General features: G+C 39.0%; 1 protein-coding gene and 1 pseudogene across 1 annotated transcript; one reads left to right on the top strand and one right to left on the bottom strand.

Moving 5' to 3' along the window:
- The first annotated feature begins 5,903 nt into the window (after nt 1-5,903).
- On the top strand, nt 5,904-8,591 carry LOC116246767 (acyl carrier protein 1, chloroplastic-like). Its single transcript, XM_031618630.2, has 4 exons — nt 5,904-6,061; nt 7,756-7,845; nt 7,923-8,045; nt 8,174-8,591. The coding sequence occupies exons 1-4, from the start codon at nt 5,993-5,995 to the stop codon at nt 8,300-8,302; spliced, it is 411 nt and encodes a 136-aa protein (XP_031474490.1). The 5' UTR covers nt 5,904-5,992; the 3' UTR covers nt 8,303-8,591.
- Nucleotides 8,592-10,693: 2,102 nt separating this feature from the next.
- On the bottom strand, nt 10,694-11,629 carry LOC116247571 (classical arabinogalactan protein 3-like; annotated as a pseudogene).
- Nucleotides 11,630-20,451: the final 8,822 nt, after the last annotated feature.

Raw genomic sequence — 20,451 nt, 5'->3', positions numbered from 1 at the left:
TTTTGTTTCCTTGCAAAATTGAGAAACCCAAGTCGCAACATTTCCGGGGAGAAGACAACGCTATGGGATTGACGTTTGGACTCCATTGTTCCAATGCACATGCTCACAATGGCGGTTCTAAAGTGCAGCCAAATCGCATCGTTTGAATGCTTCGACACTTCCGCCGTCACTTGCTTTCGTCTGGCCGTTTCCCTGGCGGGACAACTAGGAAATGCTGATAATATGAAACTGACGTTCATCCTGACCGTTGATATCCATAATCGAAGGCACAGATACTGTAGCTTTTTAAGAATGTGATCCGGTAATGTCACATACATGGGTGTGGGTACCGTGCGAGTGTGGGTACCGTAATTTTGAAAATTGTGGGTACATGGGCACCACAAATTTTTATATTCTAAAAAATGGTAAATAAAAAAAAAATATTAATGGTTTTATCATCTAAAAAAAGTCTCAAAATTAAAGAAAATATAAAGGAAAGTATAAAATCTTAGTGGATGAACAATATAAAAGAAAAAAAAATTAAAAAAATTAAGTTTTAAAATACAATTTTAAATGTTTTAAAATACAGCCATCGCATACCCGTCGTTGTACCCACATATCGACACAAGTGCCAGTGTACAACACAAGTGCCTCAGCATGTGCATCAAAGCGACTAGAGTCTGTCGCCATTTTGAGTGTCAAGGCGTCAACCTCATAATGTACACTAACACGCCTCACTATTACTTTCATTATCAGTTTGTGAATAATATTACATAAACTAATCTGCTGAAATATGTAGAAGTGATGTACCTTGGACCTCACCAGTGAAAGAGAAATACGTGGCTCATTGATCATCTTAAATAGAAGGGGAACCCATAATATTACATAACTCCATTGAAAGCTTTCATCAACAATATTCACGATTCAAAGAGTTCTGCAAAGTAAGCAATTTGCCGTCTTCCTTTGTTTAGTAGGCCATGATCAGTCATTAATGACTAGTGGACGTAACCCTTTTATGTACATTTTGTTTGAATTTCATATGAATAAGAGTTAGTCACAAGGCTTTGGGATAAATAATGGGCATGATTGGACTTTCATAACTCCAAGGGGCTTATATTTTTCATGAGGAGTGCCGAATTAAAGTTTCTGAATTTTGACAAGAGTCCAAATATCATTTTTCAAGAATTTTATATTAAACAAGTGAAATTTTCTAAAATTTATATGTAAAATTTTATTTTTCCTTGAGGTGGGGTCAGGGCCCATGTGGGCCCAGTAATGCACTGTGATCATAAAATATTCAAATTATGAATGTGATACCGATAACATAGGTCCCCAAACATTGGAGTGAATAAGATCAAAAGGGGACGAAAGGTTTCTTTGGGTTATACACCAATGAAAAGCACTGAAAGCTAAGCTCCTGACTTATTTATTGCCAAAAAAAATTTGAGACACTCAGTATGAATGTATCCGATTTATCGGATGTTCATATCTTGGGATTCAAATCTGATTTTTCCTGTATAATATCCTGATCTGATTTTTAATTTCACAATTAGAATGCGACCTAAACCAAACTTTTAGCTCTAAATCCAAATCTGACTTTTAAACAACCAAATCAGAATTCCATTATGATATGTTAATAATCGACTTTCGTAGTATAGGAATAGTGAATATAAGATACTCATCTAAAATTGAACACAAATCCAGTCTAATATTTATTTAAAACCGAATCAAAATCACATCGGATGTCATTTCTTAAATTAGAATCCATCTTTTTTCAATACCAATGTTTCACCCTAACAAATAAATTCGATTTGGCGGCCAATTAAAGGGTGTCACGTGCACACTTTTAGATTTTGGCATTTTAGCTCATCTTTACAAATTTTTTTATTTATTTATTTTGCAAGTGACAAGATCCTTTCAGTAACGTGTGGGTTGGTGCGGACCACTGCCAACACAAGTCCTTGAAAATGTTTATAACGAGGGAACTGGGCCTAGTTCCAGCCAAGTGTAGAGCTGGGCCTAGTTCCAGCCAAGTGTAGTGCCCTATCCAAACTCACTTCAATGCCCCACAAGCATCAAACCTACTACGGTTAGTGCGGCTTTGATAAAATTTTCTGGCTCTGCACTGGATCCTTCCTACCCTTCCATAATCAATCTCCCACAAGCTAAGGAGATGGGGCTGTTGTTTGGTTTCCTTTCATTTATTTTTGCATCGTTTCATTTGTTGCTATAAGACTTTCGTCTTTTTCTCTATAAATCAATGCATCAGTGCAGGCGTCAATAACAATGCATTCACACCATGTGCAAATAGGCTGTGTGTGCGTGTAATATATATATATATATGCATTAAATTATATTGAAACCACATATTTTTTATTCTAGTAGAATTGGACCTTAAACACAGGTTTCGAGCAGTCACGATGTGCCCAGATTGCAGTCACGAACGGCAGCTCAGACCGAGTTCGACTTATTATCGGGTTGGGCAAGTCCGATATCCAGTCTTAATGCAGTCTGCTTCATGCAATGCTTATGCCTAAGAGTAGGGGGTGCTTGGGCCATGGTTTGGGTGAGTGCGGAAAAAAAAAAATTATATTAAAAAAATCAAATTTTTTTAGTTTGGTCTGCGCGGACCGTTTTGACCCACCTCTAAATAAAATCCTGGTTTCATCCCTACCTAAGAGGTTGGTACTTACGTCACTCAACTTAGAAATTAAATTGAATTGCATTTAGAGTTGAAAAATTGTTCAAATAGCAGTGTTTTTAGTTTTTTAGAGGAATCAGTTTGGCAAAATAAAGGAAAACTACAAAAAAAAAAAAAAGGTTTAACAAGGGGACTCTGAAACTAAAAAATGACACGTGGAACACCATTGGATTAAATTATTTTGAATTGGAAAGGGGCCGATCCAAGCCGATTATGATAAAATTTGATAGAAAGGAGATGCATTTAGTTTTAATTTTTATATAAGTACCACGACTTTATAAAAATTGATAAAAGAATATGCATTTAGTTTTCATTTCTTTTATATAACCACCAATTTATACGTACCGTAAGTTTTTTAAACATAACATATTTAAACTTTTTTTTTTTGTTTCTTACTCAAGGATACTTACTGGAGGATATTGTATTCAAGTCTAAGTCTAGAGACTAGAGCTGCACAATGAGTCGAGCCAACTCGAGCTCGACTCGAACTCACTCAAAAATATTCGGTTCGTGCTCGATTTGTTTATAAACAAACAAAGTTCGAGCTTATAAAAATATTCGAAGCGATAAGTGAGTCGAGTTCGAGTTTCAGGAACTCAACTCGCATGCCGGTACCCTGTATAGTATTGTCAAAACCAGTTTCACAAGTTACACGAGTTAATTTGCAAGGAAAAAATTATACCCCTTGAGTGAAGACCGAAGTCCACTTTCCCTCTTAGAATTCAGGACAGATTTAGACGTCTCGGTTGCTCTTTTTGGAGTTATTTAGAAGAGATAAAACCACTCCAATTATTTTTTTAAACCAGGAAGCATCTTAAGAGAGAGCTTTTATTTCTCGATAAAAACTAACTAAGTGGGGATAAATAAATATTAATTTATAGAGAAAAATAGTGAAGAACATTTTTTCCTAATTTCTAATAAAAAACGAAAAAAACTTCGTTCCAAATTACACCAAGTCGGGCAGATGCCAAAAATTCTTTATGAGAAATGACATCGATTGCAATCTTTTGGTTAAATGCTTTCCCTCGTTTTGGGTTTAATAGTTTTGTCATGCCTTTTGTTCCTGAAATCGCGCCCAAATTTCACTCACGAGTTCCTCGCTATTAGAAAATAATAAAATATCTATTCCCTGTAGCCCGTCTTTTCAATTTTGTTTGATTAAAAAGAGAGAGAAAAAAAAAGCAAAGTTTCTAACTTCTAAGTGTAAGTGGATCTGAATCTGATAAAACTCAAATCAGATCCAATGAACCCCAGCTTTTCCGGGTCTCCTCCTTAACTGGCATAGTGACTTGGTCAGAGTGTCTCCAACCTGAACCAGCCTGGCTTTGTCGCATATGCTCCCCACCGCTCCTTAATAACTGACACTGGATCTTGGAGCAGATCCAAATTAACTGGAATCTCATAAAGACTAATGAAAGATCTGAAAATTTTGTAAAGAAGTTCAGGCAAATGAAAAATGGCCACTCTACCTTTGATAGTAGCTCGACTTTTGAAAAACGTTCAGGATCATAGTAGAAAATATTAAAGTGGAGACACAATTATTCATTTTAAGCAAAATGGCTTCCTTTGGCTTTAAGAGGTTTTAAATCCTGTCAATTATTTCTCCACTTTGATGGTTTTCATCTCAAGGCAGCAAAGGGCGGAGCTAAGGGGGGTTTGCATGGGCCATGACTCCACCCCAAATTTTTTTTTTTTAAATTCACGTGTAAATTTTAAAAAATTTTACTTATCTTATATACAAATTTAAAAAATGATATTTCAAGACTTTTATTTTGCTATCCTTATGAAAAATTTATAGTTCCACCGCTGAGGCAGCACATTGACAATTTCTTGTTATCTGTTTAAAAGACAAGCAAATTTTTATAAATTTTTTGGGAGGATTTTATTTATTCGTTTGGGCAGAAAATTATCAACATGCTTAAGGCTCAGTTTGATGTACACGAAAAATAATGTTTATCAAAAAAATTTCTCCCTGTTCGTACCGTTTTCTCATGCAACATCAAACACAGGAAACTTTACTCTGTGTTTTTCATTGATTTTGGGATAAATTTCCACGGGAAAAAGTTGGACCTAGAGGTCCAACTTTTTTCCATGGTAGTTTTACGGTTCTTTGCATCAAACATTGCGTAAAGATAAAAGTAGTCTTGAAAGGCCTATTAGATTGGTGGATCGGTGAAAGTCTAGTCAGAGTTTGATTCCTATGAATGCTAGACCTTCGAACTATAAACTATAGATGTCCAACATTCTAGTTGATGAATATCTTACTCTCAACTTAAGTGTCAAAGCAACTCTAAACCTTGGATAAACTGAAAAAAAAAGAAAGCTAAAAGCGAAACAAAAAAAGATGCTTAGTCTTTTGTGTTGTGCCTAATTCAATTGGATTTGAACCATTTTCCACAACACTGTTGAAAACTTTAGGGTCTTTGAAGATTGTGTTGGAAGTTACTTATATAAACCTATCTCCGTACGATTTAAAATTTAAAAAATGCCAACTACTAATTTTTTTTTAACAATAATTTGAGAATCAATTTGACTACGCAATTTGGTTTTAGCACTGTTGGAATGAGACTTTCAAAACTCTGTTCCTTGACCATTTGGAGATGCTCCAAAACATATTATATAAAAAAAGTAAAAAAATGTGTATATTTAAAAAGTAGTAGCAACACTGCAGATGCCAATACAGTTTAAGACGTGAGATAATGTTTAAACATATAATATTAAATACTCGAAGTATTTAGTACCAAATAGTTCCCATATACACAATCTTGTTTGATTAGTTTCACATTTGTTTATGCATGAAAGTTTCCTTAATATACAAACATTTTTTTTTGTTGGAACTTTTTATAAAATTGGAATTAAAGTTCAATATTTAAAATATTCGAGCAATCTCTGGATCATAATCCCCTAAAAAATGCTATATTTCAAAACAATGTGGCGTACTTGTTGAAATTCACATGTCCTCCTACTTGATTTGAGTCCAGAAGGTCCTCCTTTGTTTTCCGTGGGCCGAGATCCAGATCATATCGTATCAGACCTGATCCATTTAGAGGGGAAAGTATAACCACTGGCACTGGATCGAATCATCCACAGGATGAGCGAGACCACATCGTTGAGAGTGTGCCCACTTGTCAAAAGCAGCCGGAAACCAAATTAATTAACTTTGTAAATAAAACACAGGGGAAATAAAATTAAAATGGGGAAAATAAATCAATGAATCTAGGGTTCCTATAAAGGCCTCTCGGGATAAGAAACTCGTCACTCGCTTTAGTCTGTTCTTTTCTCTGTTCTCTCCGAATTCACCGTCTCTCAGCCATGGCTTCCATCTCTGCCTCTTCGGTCAGCTTCAGATCGTCGGCCGTTCTTCCAGGCCGATCTGCCACGGTGAGCTTCGAGTTTTTTTTTAACCGCTTATTGGTTCTTTGTATCGATGGAGTTCTATTTACTGGATAGATCTGATCTAAGGTCTTGCTGGGTGCTTCCGCTGGTGATTTACTTGGGGAATACTTCTTTTGTAGTGGATAAGTAGAAATTTGTGCTTGGTTTGTGTGCATTTTGAATTGCGTGGCAGATCTGAGTGAGAGAGTACGGGGGTTTTCCCAGATCTCTGTATCGTTTTGGCTTCATAATTTGGTTTTTGCTTTTGTGGGTTTACGTCTTTGATGTGTACGATATGAGGAGTGAGTGCTGGTTTGATTTGGTTGTTGTTTGTAACCATGTAAAGGAAAAGTAAGGGAACCTTAAAACTATCCGGAAAGGTTCAGAATGGCTGACCAAGACTGCCATTTTTGTGGGATTCATTGGAAATCTTTTCTCTATTCTATGGGGCCGAATGCATGCGATGCATACTTCTGTTTCCCGTCCATATATTTGGAACTGATTCTGTTTTTTCATGAATAATATGTCATGGACATGGTCTTGTGCCTCTGTTGCCGATTCTTACTTGCCTTTGTTCCTAAAAAAAAGTTTGTCCTATAAGGACCAACTAAGAATCGGAAAACCAGTGAACGTTTGCCTTTTGTAATCTGTGCCACACTCACCGGGATCAGTGAGATGCGCTTCAAACGAGTGGCTGGAGTGTTAGTTTGTGGGAGGAATACATTTTCAGGTGAGAGTAAAACTGGGTGTTAGTATTTCCATGCTTGATAACATACTTGAACAGTCACCAAAGGCGCGGTGACATTTCTGTCCTAAGTATGTTTATGGATCATTCGGCTCAGATTTGGAAGTGCTTCATTGTTTTCATGCCTCTTACTTGATTACTTATATAAGAAAGGAACGTTCCGGTCGGTGTTTTTCTCTTTTTGTTTCTGTGGCTTTGCACTACGAGATCTTTTATCCATATTTCATTTATAGAGAATCTCTGCTTCGTGAGGATGGTTTTGTCATGTGTCAGGATTTTCTTCCTTCCCCTTGTATGCATGTTCTGTGGCGATGATATTGCCCTTGCTGATGAGCGAGGACATGCTTTCTGTATCATGTTGATTCCTTCTTGTGCTTTTTCTGTCGATCCATTTGCATTTTTCCTATGTGCGCAATGTTTCTTGTTTGTTTTGCCTGCACTAAAGGGCCTGTGATGCATCCGTGGTGTCATTTAAGTTGTTTCTTAGGCTATCTTTGTCGTGAACTTCTTTATGTTGTAACAGAACTTGTAATGTTTTTCACTCAGCGGATTGGTTCAGAAAAGTTCTACCAGATTTTTCCTTTAATAACAGTTGACCTTATGTTGGTTTGAAATCTTAGACGGTCACTTGCATGCATATGTACAGCAGTCGTCCGTGCTTAGTGACATTAATTTCTTGTTCTCAGTCTCCAAACTTTCTGAATTCATAAATTGGTAGGCTTGTGAGCATCTGATGAAGCTACTACAGCTGTAAGTGTTACAATCTTCACAGTGTGTCTACAAGTTGTTTTCAATTTTATAGCATTTCTATCCTCTGATGGATGCTGTTAAACGAAATGCCATTGCTTAAATGAGTGCTCAGGTTGCTTTTAAACTTGGCGAAATTGAAGTCGCTGATGGGGGAAATAATAAATTATTTGCATCTTGTGTTTTATGCTTTAATGTCTCTTGACAGGTGTCGGCAGGGAGTTCCCTCGTCAACATGGTTTCTTTCTCAAAGACGGGAATCCACTTCCCATCACTGCGCCGAAAAGTTGGATGCGCAGTAAGTGCTCTTCTTTAGAGATGTAACGGGATTTGCTCAAAGATGTCGATGTACTTGACAATCCATGATACATGCAGGCTAAACCAGAGACAGTTGACAAGGTGTGTGAAATTGTCAAGAAGCAGTTGGCACTTCCTCCTGAGTCTGCTCTCACTCCTGAATCAAAATTCAGCGATCTTGGTGCTGATTCCCTTGACACGGTATCTTCTGCTTTCTTGTTTTTTGCCTGAGAACAGCATATGTCAACATTTACTATGATTTTCATTCATTTACTAGTATAATTTCATCCTAAAGAATAACCATGTTGGTACTGATTTCATTCAATCAGGTGGAAATAGTGATGGGAATTGAGGAGGAATTTAACATCAGTGTGGAGGAGGAGAGCTCGCAGAGCATCACGACGGTTGAAGAAGCCGCCAACCTTATAGAGAAGCTTGTTGAGAAGAATAAGGCTTGAGAGAGGTTCTGAGGGATTTTGACTAGTGGGTTTGTCTGCAATATTTCCCAAACTATGATTAGGCCATCTTCATCTTTGTTTTGATTCTTCATAGAACTCTTAATTCATTTTCGTCGCTTGATGTATGTAGGGTTCGAGCCAGCCACCAACTCGAACCTCTTTCATGTTCTTGCGCGGTTAAACTTTCTCTAGTTAGTAGTAGAAGCATGGCGAGATCAAAGAAGTGGCATCTTTTCTTCTTTCTCAGGGTTTAACATCAACAAGTTTTGCAGTTTGGCCTGTTAGCTTATTTGGCTGTTTTTTTAAGTGCACGGAATCATCATCATGGGAATATTGGGCTGTATTCGATGGCTTGTTTCAGTGTTAGAAGTACACGCAATTGGCGAAGGAGCACGAAACTGGGCTGAAACTGAACCGTTATAAATATGAGCCCGAGCATATTTGCTTAATAGCTCGTACGTACAAAAAGAGAGGGATTCAATCACGATTCCTCAAGGTCAACGTAGCTCGAATAACCTTAATTCAGATTGCAAGGACGAGAATCTGCAATTTAAGAAGATGCTGTGCAATTTCCGTTTCTTCAAACATTTACTTAATAACTCTGCCTGTGGTTTCTCTCTTTAAGAACAGAGTCGCCCCTTTAAGGTTCCTAAGAAGTTCCTTTACTCGACTTGGTTTACCTTTTTTGTTGGATTATGAACAAAAAGTTGGCCAAAATGGAGTCGTCCCTCTCTTCTCTAGCTTTGACGTCGAAAGCATGTGGTGGCTTCTGTATTAATAGGTCTAATGTTGCCAAAGTCGGGCCCGATTGTTGAGGGGTTTTCGCCGGCTGCCTGTTTAATTTTCAAGTAAATGCGTATATTAACATTTTGTTGGTAGCCGATCCAGATGGATTGCTGAACGATGAATCTGCCATTCGATTCAATTCCTGATTCTAATAACGCGAGCAGGATGGAGATCAAGTAATAAGTAAATGGTGTTCATGGTTGTTCCCGAAACAAACCCAGCCACCTGCTGAGAAGTGTTCATACGTCAAAGCTGACTCATGTCGGCCACCTGCTTGGTGCTGTTGTCGTGGGCCACTAGGTCCTTGAGTTTTTAACATGATTGGTCAGGCCAATCGAATTGAATCAACGGCAAGCTGATTCGAGGGTACCATGTGCTATTTTTAAAACATTTTAAAATAAAATTTAAGCATTTTTATTCAATTGTTCTATTGTTTTTTTTTTTGAAAAATAATATTCTAAATACTTTTTACCGGTTCCCCAAGTAATTGAATCCATCGATTCATTAAATGAATAGGTGGCTTGGCCAATTAACAATTTGACTTCACGAACAATCTTGACAGCACTAGGTTCGAGTAACTTTTGCCAAATTCAGCCTTTCGGAAACAAGAAAAGGAAAGGGCATTTTATTCGCAACATGCTGAAGTCCAAATCCACACAACGCGATTCATAGATCGTGCGCCTTCGACAAATCAGTCACCCTCTAAGAGAGCACCTGACGGCCTGAAAATTGAAAAAGGTCATCCATGGCGGCCTCCCTCTTCAACGACCTTGATCATGGCGTATTTGGTCGAGGAGATGTCCGAGGGGGATAACGTAGTTAGTCAAGCTAGCATTGGATTGCATCATTCGTCGTAAGTTTGATTCTAATGGGCATTATGCTCACTGTACTAGTTAATTGCTTTCATGAAGGATCGACAAAGCCTTTGTTCATGAGGGTAAAAGTCAGGGACTAGGAAAAAGGTTTTAGCTTTTATTTTCGAGCAGTGTGGTGAAATACTGTCTTTTGTTGGGATAATGAATACTTTAAGGTCACATTTGATTATCATGAATCTAAGATCCATGGTTTTGAGGTGTGCCCACCCTCTATTCCACCCCCATCGGATCATAAATATATATATATATATATTAACACTATAGCGTGCTGAAATCTACAGCTTGATAAAATTGTGGATTCCAGCTATCATGGATTTTAAATACCCTCGAATCTAAAATCTGTGGGGAATGAATCACAACCAGTTAATGAATAACCTCCACACCAAATGAGCCTTTGATGACACGTTCCACCTTGAAATTTCATAGAAGATGGAAGACCTTCAGTAATATAATTGACTGCTGACTGCTCCTCCATGACCACTTGCTATTCATATTTCATATATAGAGGAAATTCCTACACTCGTCAATCAGAAAGCATCTCCCAAGGGTCCTTACATCCATATGGTCAACTTATCTGTTCCCAATGAAGATGGTAGGAGGCCCAACAGAAAAAAAAAAAAAAAAAAAAAAAAAAAAAACACAATGAATGCTCCTAATGGTAACCTCCTAGCGTCAAAAATGAATTGCAGAGAAACTCAGTAAATTTTTTTACCTTTATCCCCAATGTAAATTAATTTGGAACTAAAGCTGGTTTAGCTTTAACTTTTAAGAGTCGCCCTACTTACAATAAGTTATGCAAATTAACATAGCTAGATAGAAGCAATACATCGTGAAACATAGCCATGTTCGCATCATTAGAAGATAGAATAAGACTAGTGATAATAATAATCAAAGTAATAATATCAATAGAGACAATAGCAACGATAATACTAAACAGATCACTACCACCGAAGGGCACCAACAGTAGTACTCTTCGCTTCAGCCATCGCCATTTCCAATTCTCGCCATCCTCTAAGACTCTGTGCAACGCTGGTGAAGATGCTGAACTCCCCAGAATGGACGTAAAACTCCAAAAGGCCTGAATCAGGCAAGGATGAGAAAGCAGAGGAAGGCTCCGAACGTGGAGGTGAAGAAGCCTACAGTAGCCGAGAGAGTAAAGCTTCCTCCCGGCAGAGGAGCAGGAGCAGGGGCTTCTTCCGAGCCGGCCGGTCCCGGCGCCATAGCCTCTGCGGAATTCGGTGGGGAGTTGGAGGAGGGAGGGGCGGGAGGGGATGGGCTGGTGCTCGTTTTAGGAGAAGGGAAACGAGGAGTGAGGTCCGGCGACAGGCCTGGTGGGGGCAGTGTGCCGACAACAGGGTCAGGCGTTACGGCAGGCGAAGCAGAGATGGTTGGTATGATATCGGAAGAGGATGCTGCAGAGTTTGCCATTGAGATGGCTAGGCAAATGATGACCAACAGCTGCACTGGAATCATTGTTGTTGCTGTTCAACAGAACTTCTTTGGCTCAGAAGAGAAAGAAATAGACGCTTCTAGCTTTCACTGTAAATGGAAGGGGTTGCTTTTCCTGTTGGTAAAGCTAAACTAGAGAGAAAAAGAGAGACAGAGAGAAGGCTAGTGCTTTTCTATGTTCATTTTGAAAGGAAAGCTACAGCCAAAGAGAGAGACTTACTGGTTTTCTCTTTTTGTACAGTACTGAGTGGTGAACGTTCAGAGCTTCAGATAAAAACAGAAAGGATGGCAGTGTTTCTGCAGGATGCGGACAAGAACAGCTTTTCTTTTCACCTGCAACTTCATGTGACTCTTACCCTCTCTTTTTCTATCTCATTTTTCTTGGGATGTGCTGATTATTTGACAAATGATTAATCTGCCGCTTGAACCATTTTCCAATACTGACCGCCGGTTCGAGGCCAGGGACTCGGAGTCTCGGCTTCAAATTTGGATTTTCTTGGTTCCAAAATGTTTCTAGGGGCACCCCGAAGCATCATAAAGCGTGCTCTCATTAAGTTGGGGAACAGATTTTCTTCACTTCTCACATTGTTTTTAGGGCTCTTCTTTGGAAACATTATGAAGAGAAATCAATCCCTCAAAGTTTGCAGTTTACAGGCAATTTCATCTCTTTTATCGGCGACCTATCAACCTTCATGTAATGAGTGAATGAGCTCATGTCAGTTGAAAATGTTAGTCCCTATGTTAAGGAAAAGGAGTTGTAAATCAAGAATTTAACTTCAAGAGCTAATTTGGATCAATCCATGAAACAAAAATAAAAAATAGAAAGGAACAAAGAGATACCCCCAAGTGGTCGAAGCCCTTCCTCTTGCTCCTCGGGCTAAAGCTGTTTTGAAATCTGGGTAGAAAATGATATATCTATCAACTAGAGTGTCGTGTATCCATTTTTCATAATTGAATATCGCTCGTAAGCTCATAAGAATCAAACTAACAATTATAACTTCACATTAAACCGACTTGAAAATATCCATACATTAAAATTATGTAAAATATTAAATAACTTATACCACATCTTCCTTTATATTTTAGTATGTAAAAGATATGTAAGTTCATGGTAGCGTTTGGATGATATCCTCAAACCATGACTTTTTGGTGAAAACCAAATTTTGCATGGCATTTCCTAGAACAATGAAACGGAATTTAAAATTTAAAGGTGCAAGCGAACCAAATACATATTAACTTATCCCTATGGATAGTCCATACTGTCAAGACCCGATCCATTCATAAAATCTGTGCTTTGGATTCGGAACTGCTTGGGTGGCACTCAGATTGAGATCGATGCCTCGACCGATGGCCGTTTGACAAAACAAGACCGAGACGTATCCTTGAACTGGTTTTCAGTCCAGAAGACTCGAATAGACGAATCGGTTCTGGACTTCTGCAGCGTTCTGGGGTTGTCTTTTGATAGTCTCGAGGAAGGCAGGCTCGTGATTCGTACGAATTGGAGTTGGTGGGAGTCGGTTCCCCTCGTTCCCGCTTTCATCTCCACTTGGTTCCATTTTAGTTCCTGTCCTTTGCTAGCCCGAATATTCCGTCCAGTTGGTTCGGGACAAATTGTACCCCTTTTATACTTCGAACTAGAAATTCAGAGCTTCTTTTCGTTCCCACTTTTAATAAGCAAAGAACGGGACATCCTGTTCTTTGCGTCTCAAGAGCGGGAGGAACGCTCCTCAAACGTAGAGTGTGTCCATTTTAAACTGAAGTTTCAAACTGAATCTGGATCCGTCAGGTATAAACCTCTGAGATTCACGTGTAATCGAAGGGGATCATTATCAGATCTCGAACACAAGTTCATTTACTATTTGGGTCCTATTTTCCTTAATGAATCCAATTAAACTGATCCTGAATATTTAATTTTATATAAATATCCTATAATCTTTAATGTTCACACAATTTCAAAGTAGGCTTTTAACATGTTCTTAATCGGCTTTAAAATCAGATTCATTGTCGGATGTGAAATAAAAATCGGAACAGGAACGGATTCAACTGCGATTTCAGATTCTGATCATATGTATTGAAATCTGAATACAGGAACATCTGAAAAAGAGTGTGTGTGTGAGAGAGAGATATTGTGCGTGTGTATAAATAATGACTCTAGTTATAAAGAGTCATCTAGTCCTTTAAGCTAGACCGTCCATATGAAGTAGATGAATAGTTAAGAAAAAAACAAACTGAAAGATGTGTAAATTAAGATGAAAATGCTTATCACCTCTTTTTCCTTGATTTCTCGTAACCATCCATTACGTTACATCGAATGACTCTGGTTAGGCGGCTAGGTAATTTCAGAAAAAACAATCACCATTCAATTTTCTTATATATATTACATGAACCTCGACATCCTACACATTTCGTTCTTATATATATTACAAGAACCTCGACATCCTACACATTTCTTTATATTAGATTAACATAAAAACTTAAATTATTTTTAATAAGTTTGTAATCGGCTGGTTATTAATGTATCCGTCGAAGGCAGAGTTTCCTCTAATAAGTCGATCTTGCATTGGGCAACTAATTGATATTATGGTAACCTATAAAGTAAGGACTACTTTGGAATATAGTCAATAATGATCAGAAATTTTTGGCCAAAAAAAACAAGAAATTTATCTAAAAAAGATATAGTGATGTGATATTGTCTCCAATTATTTGCAATGCTATGTGCATAGTGATGTCTAATATATGAATTTCTCACTCCCAATGACATCTAGTATATCTTAGAAACATCTTCTTATACATTAAAAGCATTTTCTGATTGTGTATTTCTATGTAGTTTATTATTCAAATTGGTCTGTCACATTTATAATATCCTAAAATATCATCATATGGCATCTCTTAGGTCCGTTTGATGCACAAGAAGAATTTAACGTGGTAAATTTATTATAGTAAATTTTTTTGGAAAAGTTTGCAGGATGAAATTTCTCTCTTTTCCAATCTGAGGTTCTGTTTGATGACATGGTAGAATTTAACGTGGTAAAATTAACACTGTTTGATGAACAAGATAGAAAATTTGAGAGACTTTTTTCAAGAATGTTATGAGAAAACAGTGCACTAAAAAGAAAAATATGAAATGCTATCGAATATCAATGGCCATGATTCCAAAATATTCCTGCACTACGAAGGAAAAATAACAGTGAAAAAGTAAAGATAATGTGAACTGATACTCCGACCAAAATTCCGAAATTTGTTCACCCAGAAGGGAAAGCCTTTTTCTTTCCATTATATAAATGAATTAAATGTACATATCATTGTTGTACAATGGTGGGCATCACAAACATGAATTCTTGTGTGCTATGTATTATATACTACTCAAAGAGTGGAAAGAAAAGACACGTGAAAGCATCAGCTTATCTTTTCTCCAATTAAGTCCAAGCCAACAAGTAGAAAAGACAATTCTTGAAACAGAAGGAAGTAGAAATGGATGCCTTGAGCAGACAGTAGACTTCTTACTGCTGCTGTGAGGAGGAGGAGGGCAAGAGCTAGCTCCTTGCTATATATGCGATTGGCCTTCTTCTTGGGAGAAGGAGCTTCTTCCTGTTCTCTCATTTTACTTAGTGTCTCCAATGCAGATTCAGAAGCTTGTCTGTGGAGCTTGTGCTGTTTCATTTTTACAGATTCCCTCTCTGCAACTGCTACTAGATCTGTTTCCCATGATCTCCTAGTCTTCTCTGTGACAACCCACTCATAAGCACTCCCCAACTGGAACAGTCCAAAAATCATCCTTATTCACAAAAGTGCACCTAGCTTGAACAAGACCTAGATCAAGCTTCCCCTGCAATAAGAGAAATTCGCTTTCTCAGTGTCACTGTATATTGCACAGTTTTGGCTTCCTCTGGCATTTACTGTAAGATCATTTGGCGGACCGGCATATGTCTATGAGGAATTTCAGACATTATGGCTGTTTTAACGTAAATATTTGCTTAAGTGATTGCATTTTGGGATATTACGTCATTTTAGATGGTATGAGGTAATTTTGAAATGTATAGATACCAGTACGTAATTAGAGACTCTTTGATGGGTCGAATCCGTAATTGTCCTCATTATATAATGGTAGTGGTCCCTAGGGTCGTGCGAACAGTTGCTTTTGGTTTATAGGGTTTTCTCTTCCCCATTTAAGAGAGACCTCACGCGCACCGCACGTACCCTGGAAGATCCTACCGCGATCTACTGTCCGTGCATTTCAGATGGATTCAGGTACGCTTCCGCTTCGGTTTAAGGTTTTGTTTATTTCAATGATTTAGCAGATCATGTTTTAGGGTATATACGTTTGGTTTTGTATATGCATGAGGGGAGAAATCCCAACATTTGGTATCAGAGCCCATGTTCTTTGTTGAATCGTTGATTTTTTTTTATGATTTTTTGTGCGTCTTCTCGTTCGGTTCTTCCCTGTTCTTGGCTGTGAGTTTCAAAAAAAAAAAAAAAAATCATGGGCAAGCAACGGAAGCCGTCGGGCTTCCGCTGCAGTCGCCTGGGGCACAGGGAAGTATGGCGAAGGGACGGCCAGTTTTCGACAGGCAACCGTCGCCGGAAGGCGACAGCCGTCCTGGCGCGACCCGCCGGTGGCCCGCCGGTGGTTCCTCTGCACCTGTCGCAGCCACGCAAGAGGAAGAAAAGGGAAAAGGGGCACAGGGAGGAGTAGGCAGTGAGGAGCGACAGTTGGGAGCTATGACGGCCTGCGAAGGGCGACCGCCGGCGACATTGCTATCGCCGGACGGGCCCGTCGGACCAGCCGGCGCCCACCCAACGTCGCCGGTGGCCTTCGTTGCCATCGACTGCCGTTTTTAACCGTTCTCAAAACAGAGAAAAAGGGGGCGGAAATCGAAGCAAAAACATAATTATGGTACGGGCCATTTTAAGGCCGATTCAGTGGTTCCTGACCCATTTAAACATAATTATGGTACCAATTCCTGAAATTTTAAACTCTTTTGAGCCCATATCATTGAATCATTTGGTTTGAGATTCAATGTAAGGCAATTTTGTATGTGTCACATCATTGAATCATTTGGTTTTGGATTTAATGTAGGGAAAATTTTGTATGTAATTTGGTTTATGCATTATGTTTTGCATGTTGTTAATTTGTGGGTGTACTTTAGATGAATGTTTGGAATGTGAATTTGAACTTTGGCCATGTCTGTTGTTCGAGATGAGTACTTTATGTCGCCAAAGTGACCCCTGTTGTATGAATTTACCTGTTTTAAACATTATATGATAGTATACTTAAACCATGCGGGTAATGATCAACACAAAGGAGGATTGTTGCTTAGTCAGGTTTAAGTATACAGGGCAATGAATATGTGATAATTTTTCAGGTTTCCATGTGAATAACGAGTCAATCTAAAGATAGACTCGTTGTTTGACAGGGTTAATTATCTATATTCATTGTTGACCAAACATACCACTTGCAGTTAATATTTCAATCCAAAGATTGGATATTAGCGTTGCACCGGTACCTTGTGATGGGTTTTGGGCCATTGTGTTTAAATTCATTTATATTTGTTATTTCAACTTTGTACATTTATTGATTGTGAGCATGCTTTGTTTTGTTCTTTGTATAGTGAGTTCTGCTTTCATGATATCTGCAAATTTGAGTACTGTTCCTAAGTTAAATGATTCAAATTTTAAGGACTGGAAAGAAACAGTCATGATTGTTCTGGGTTGTATGGATCTAGACCTTGCATTTAGGGAGTCGTGCCCACCTCATCCAACAGATGAAAGTTCCCATGAGGATAAGCGGTACTTTGAATGGTGGGAACGCTCAAACTGCATGTGTCTAATGATCATGAAGAGATCAATCCCAAAAAATTTTAGGGGCTCTATTACTGAAAAGGCTAGTGCCAAGGCGTTCTTTGAAGAGATTGAAAAACGTTTTGTTAAAAATGAAAAGGCTGAAACAAACACTCTTTTGAGTAAACTTGTGACGCTGAAGTATAAAAGTAAGGGGAACATACGGGAGCACATTATAGAAATGTCTCATATTGCTTCAAAATTACAGGTGTTTGGTCTGAGGTTATTCGAAGACTTTATAGTACATATGGTTCTTCTTTCTCTTCCACCACAGTTTGGACAGTTTAAAGTTAGTTATAACTGTTAGAAGGAGAAATTGACTCTTAATGAGCTCATTTCGCATTATGTGGAAGAAGATGAGAAATTGAAGCATGATAGGATAGAAAGTGCTCACTTGTCTACTACGCCTAAAAGTAAGAAAAGAAAGGCTATTAAGGAAGTTACAGTTAATTAATAGGTATACCCACTTTGAGGCACAGGGAAGTATGGCGAAGGGACGGCTAGTTTTCGGCAGGCAACCGTTGCCGAAAGGCGATAGCCGTCTGCCGGCCATCCTGGCGCGACCCGCCAGCGGCCCGTTGGTGGTTCCCCTGCGTCTGTCGCAGCCACGCAAGATGAAGAAAAGGGAAAAGGGGCACAGGGAGGAGTACGCAGTGAGGAGCGACAGTTGGGAGGTGTGACGGCCGGCGAAGGGCGACCGCCGGCGACATTGCTGTCGCCGGACGGGCCCGTTGGACCAGCCGGCGCCCACCCAACGTCGCCGGTGGCCTTCGTTGCCATCGACTGCCGTTTTTAACCGTTCTCAAAACAGAGAAAAAGGGGGCGAAAATCGAAGCAGAAACCGGTCGTTTCTGTCGGTTTCCGGCGGGCGTCGGCCCGCCATCGCGGCCGGCAACGGCCGGCAGCACCCGCCGGTGACTACCCACGGAGTTGGGTGGCCTGCCGGTGGAGCTTCATCTCCCGCCTGCCATTCGGCAGGCGAGCGGTGGAGGAGACGCCCGAGCCGTCAAGCGGGAGGCAGCGGGTTGGACCCGGGCCGGGTTAGGACACCCCGACTCGGATCCATAAGGATTGATAAAAAAAATTCTTTCGCCCGCCCGCGCTCCGCTATCGCTTTTCGGATACGGGTCTGGTCCTGTCGGACCCGTCCCGTATCCATATGGTTTAAATTTATATGGGACCGGTTCATTTAAGTTTAAAACCGGTTCGGACCTTTTGGGGACCGATTCAGATCTTTTCTAAACTGGTTCAATTGATTTTCAGACCGGTTTGAACCCTTTTAGAACTGGTTCACACTTTTGGAACCGATTCAGGGTTTTTTAGGCCGGTTCATTCAGTTTTAGAACCTATTTTTGCCATTTTTAACCGGTTCATTGGGTTTTGGAACCGATACGGTCTAATTTTGAACGGTTCGTCCAATTTTTGGACCGGTTCAGTCCTGTTTAGGGCTATGTGGGTGTTTTTGTTGTGGTTTAAGACTGATACGGGCCATTTTAAGGCCGATTCAGTGGTTCTTGACCCATTTAAACATAATTATGGTACCGGTTCCTGAAATTTTGGACTCTTTTGAGCCCATATCATTGAATCATTTGGTTTTGGATTCAATGTAAGGCAATTTTGTATGTGTTACATCATTGAATCATTTGGTTTTAGATTTAATGTAGGGAAAATTTTGTATGTAATTTGGTTTATGCATTATGTTTTGCATGTTGTTAATTTGTGGGTGTACTTTAGATGAATGTTTGGAATGTGAATTTGAACTTTGGCTATGTCTGTTGTTCGAGATGAGTACGTTTGTACTTTATGTCGTTAAAGTGACCTCTGTTGTACGAATTTGCCTATTTTGAACATTAATTGATAGTATACTTAAACCATGCGGGTAATGATCAACCCAAAGGAGGATTGTTGCTTAGTCAGGTTTAAGTATACAGGGCAATGAATATGTAATAATTTTTTAGGTTTCCATGTGAATAACGAGTCAATCCAAAGATAAGCTCGATGTTTGACAGGGTTAATTATCTATATTCATTGTTGACCAAGAATACTACTTGCAGTTAATATTTCAATCCAAAGATTGGATATTAGCGTTGCACCGGTACCTTGTGATGGGTTTTGGGCCATTGTGTTTAAATTCATTTATATTTGTTATTTCAACTTTGTACATGTATTGATTGTGAGCATGCTTTGTTTTGTTCTTTGTATAGTGAGTTCTGCTTTCATGATATCTGCAAATTTGAGCACTATTCCTGAGTTAAATGGTTCGAATTTTAAGAAACAGTCATGATTGTTCTGGGTTGTATGGATCTAGACCTTACATTTAGGGAGTCGTGCCCACCTCATCCAACAGATGAAAGTTCCCATGAGGATAAGCGGTACTTTGAACGGTGGGAACACTCAAACCGCATGTGTCTAATGATCATGAAGAGATCAATCCCAAAAAATTTTAGGGGCTCTATTACTGAAAAGGCTAGTGCCAAGGCGTTCTTTGAAGAGATTGAAAAACGTTTTGCTTAAAATGAAAAGGCTGAAACAAGCACTTTTTGAGTAAACTTGTGACGCTGAAGTATAAAAGTAAGGGGAACATACGGAGCACATTATGGAAATGTCTCATCTTGCTTCAAAATTACAGGCGTTAGGTCTGAGGTTATCCGAAGACTTTATAGTACATATGGTTCTTCTTTCTCTTCCACCACAGTTTGGACAGTTTAAAGTTAGTTATAACTGTTAGAAGGAGAAATGAACTCTTAATGAGCTCATTTCACACTGTGTGGAAGAAGAGGAGAGATTGAAGCATGATAGGATAGAAAGTGCTCACTTGTCTATTATGCCTAAAAGTAAGAAAAGAAAGGCTATTAAGAAAGTTGCAGTTGATCACGCATCCATCAAGAAACAAAAGAAGCATAAGGAAGGCAAATCAAACTGCTTCTTTTGCAAGGATGAAAATCATATGAAAAAGGATTGTACTAAGTATCACGCATGGCGTGAAAAGAAAGGTACGATTCTTACTTTGGTTTGTTCTGAGGTTAATTTAATTTCAGTACCAAGGCACTTGTGGGTAGATTCGATTGCTATTACTCACATAAGTGTCTCCGTGCAGGGCTGCCTAAATTGTCGGACGCCAATTGATGCTGAAAGATTCATCTATGAGGGCGATGACATGAAAGCGAAGATTGAAGCCATATCAGATTTTTTGAGTTATTG

Source organism: Nymphaea colorata, chromosome 2, assembly GCF_008831285.2.
Source record: "Nymphaea colorata isolate Beijing-Zhang1983 chromosome 2, ASM883128v2, whole genome shotgun sequence".
Taxonomy (NCBI): domain Eukaryota; kingdom Viridiplantae; phylum Streptophyta; class Magnoliopsida; order Nymphaeales; family Nymphaeaceae; genus Nymphaea; species Nymphaea colorata.
The sequence above is the reverse complement of the archived record's forward strand: the minus strand, read 5'-3'. Positions and strand labels throughout refer to the sequence as shown.

Excerpts from the sequence above, each read along its gene's own strand:
- LOC116246767 (XM_031618630.2), top strand. The coding sequence starts at position 5,993 with ATGGCTTCCATCTCTGCCTCTTCGGTCAGCTTCAGATCGTCGGCCGTT. Across the intron at positions 6,062-7,755 it reads TTCCAGGCCGATCTGCCACG|GTGTCGGCAGGGAGTTCCCT; the intron begins GTGAGCTTCGAG and ends GTCTCTTGACAG. Across the intron at positions 8,046-8,173 it reads GTGCTGATTCCCTTGACACG|GTGGAAATAGTGATGGGAAT; the intron begins GTATCTTCTGCT and ends TCATTCAATCAG.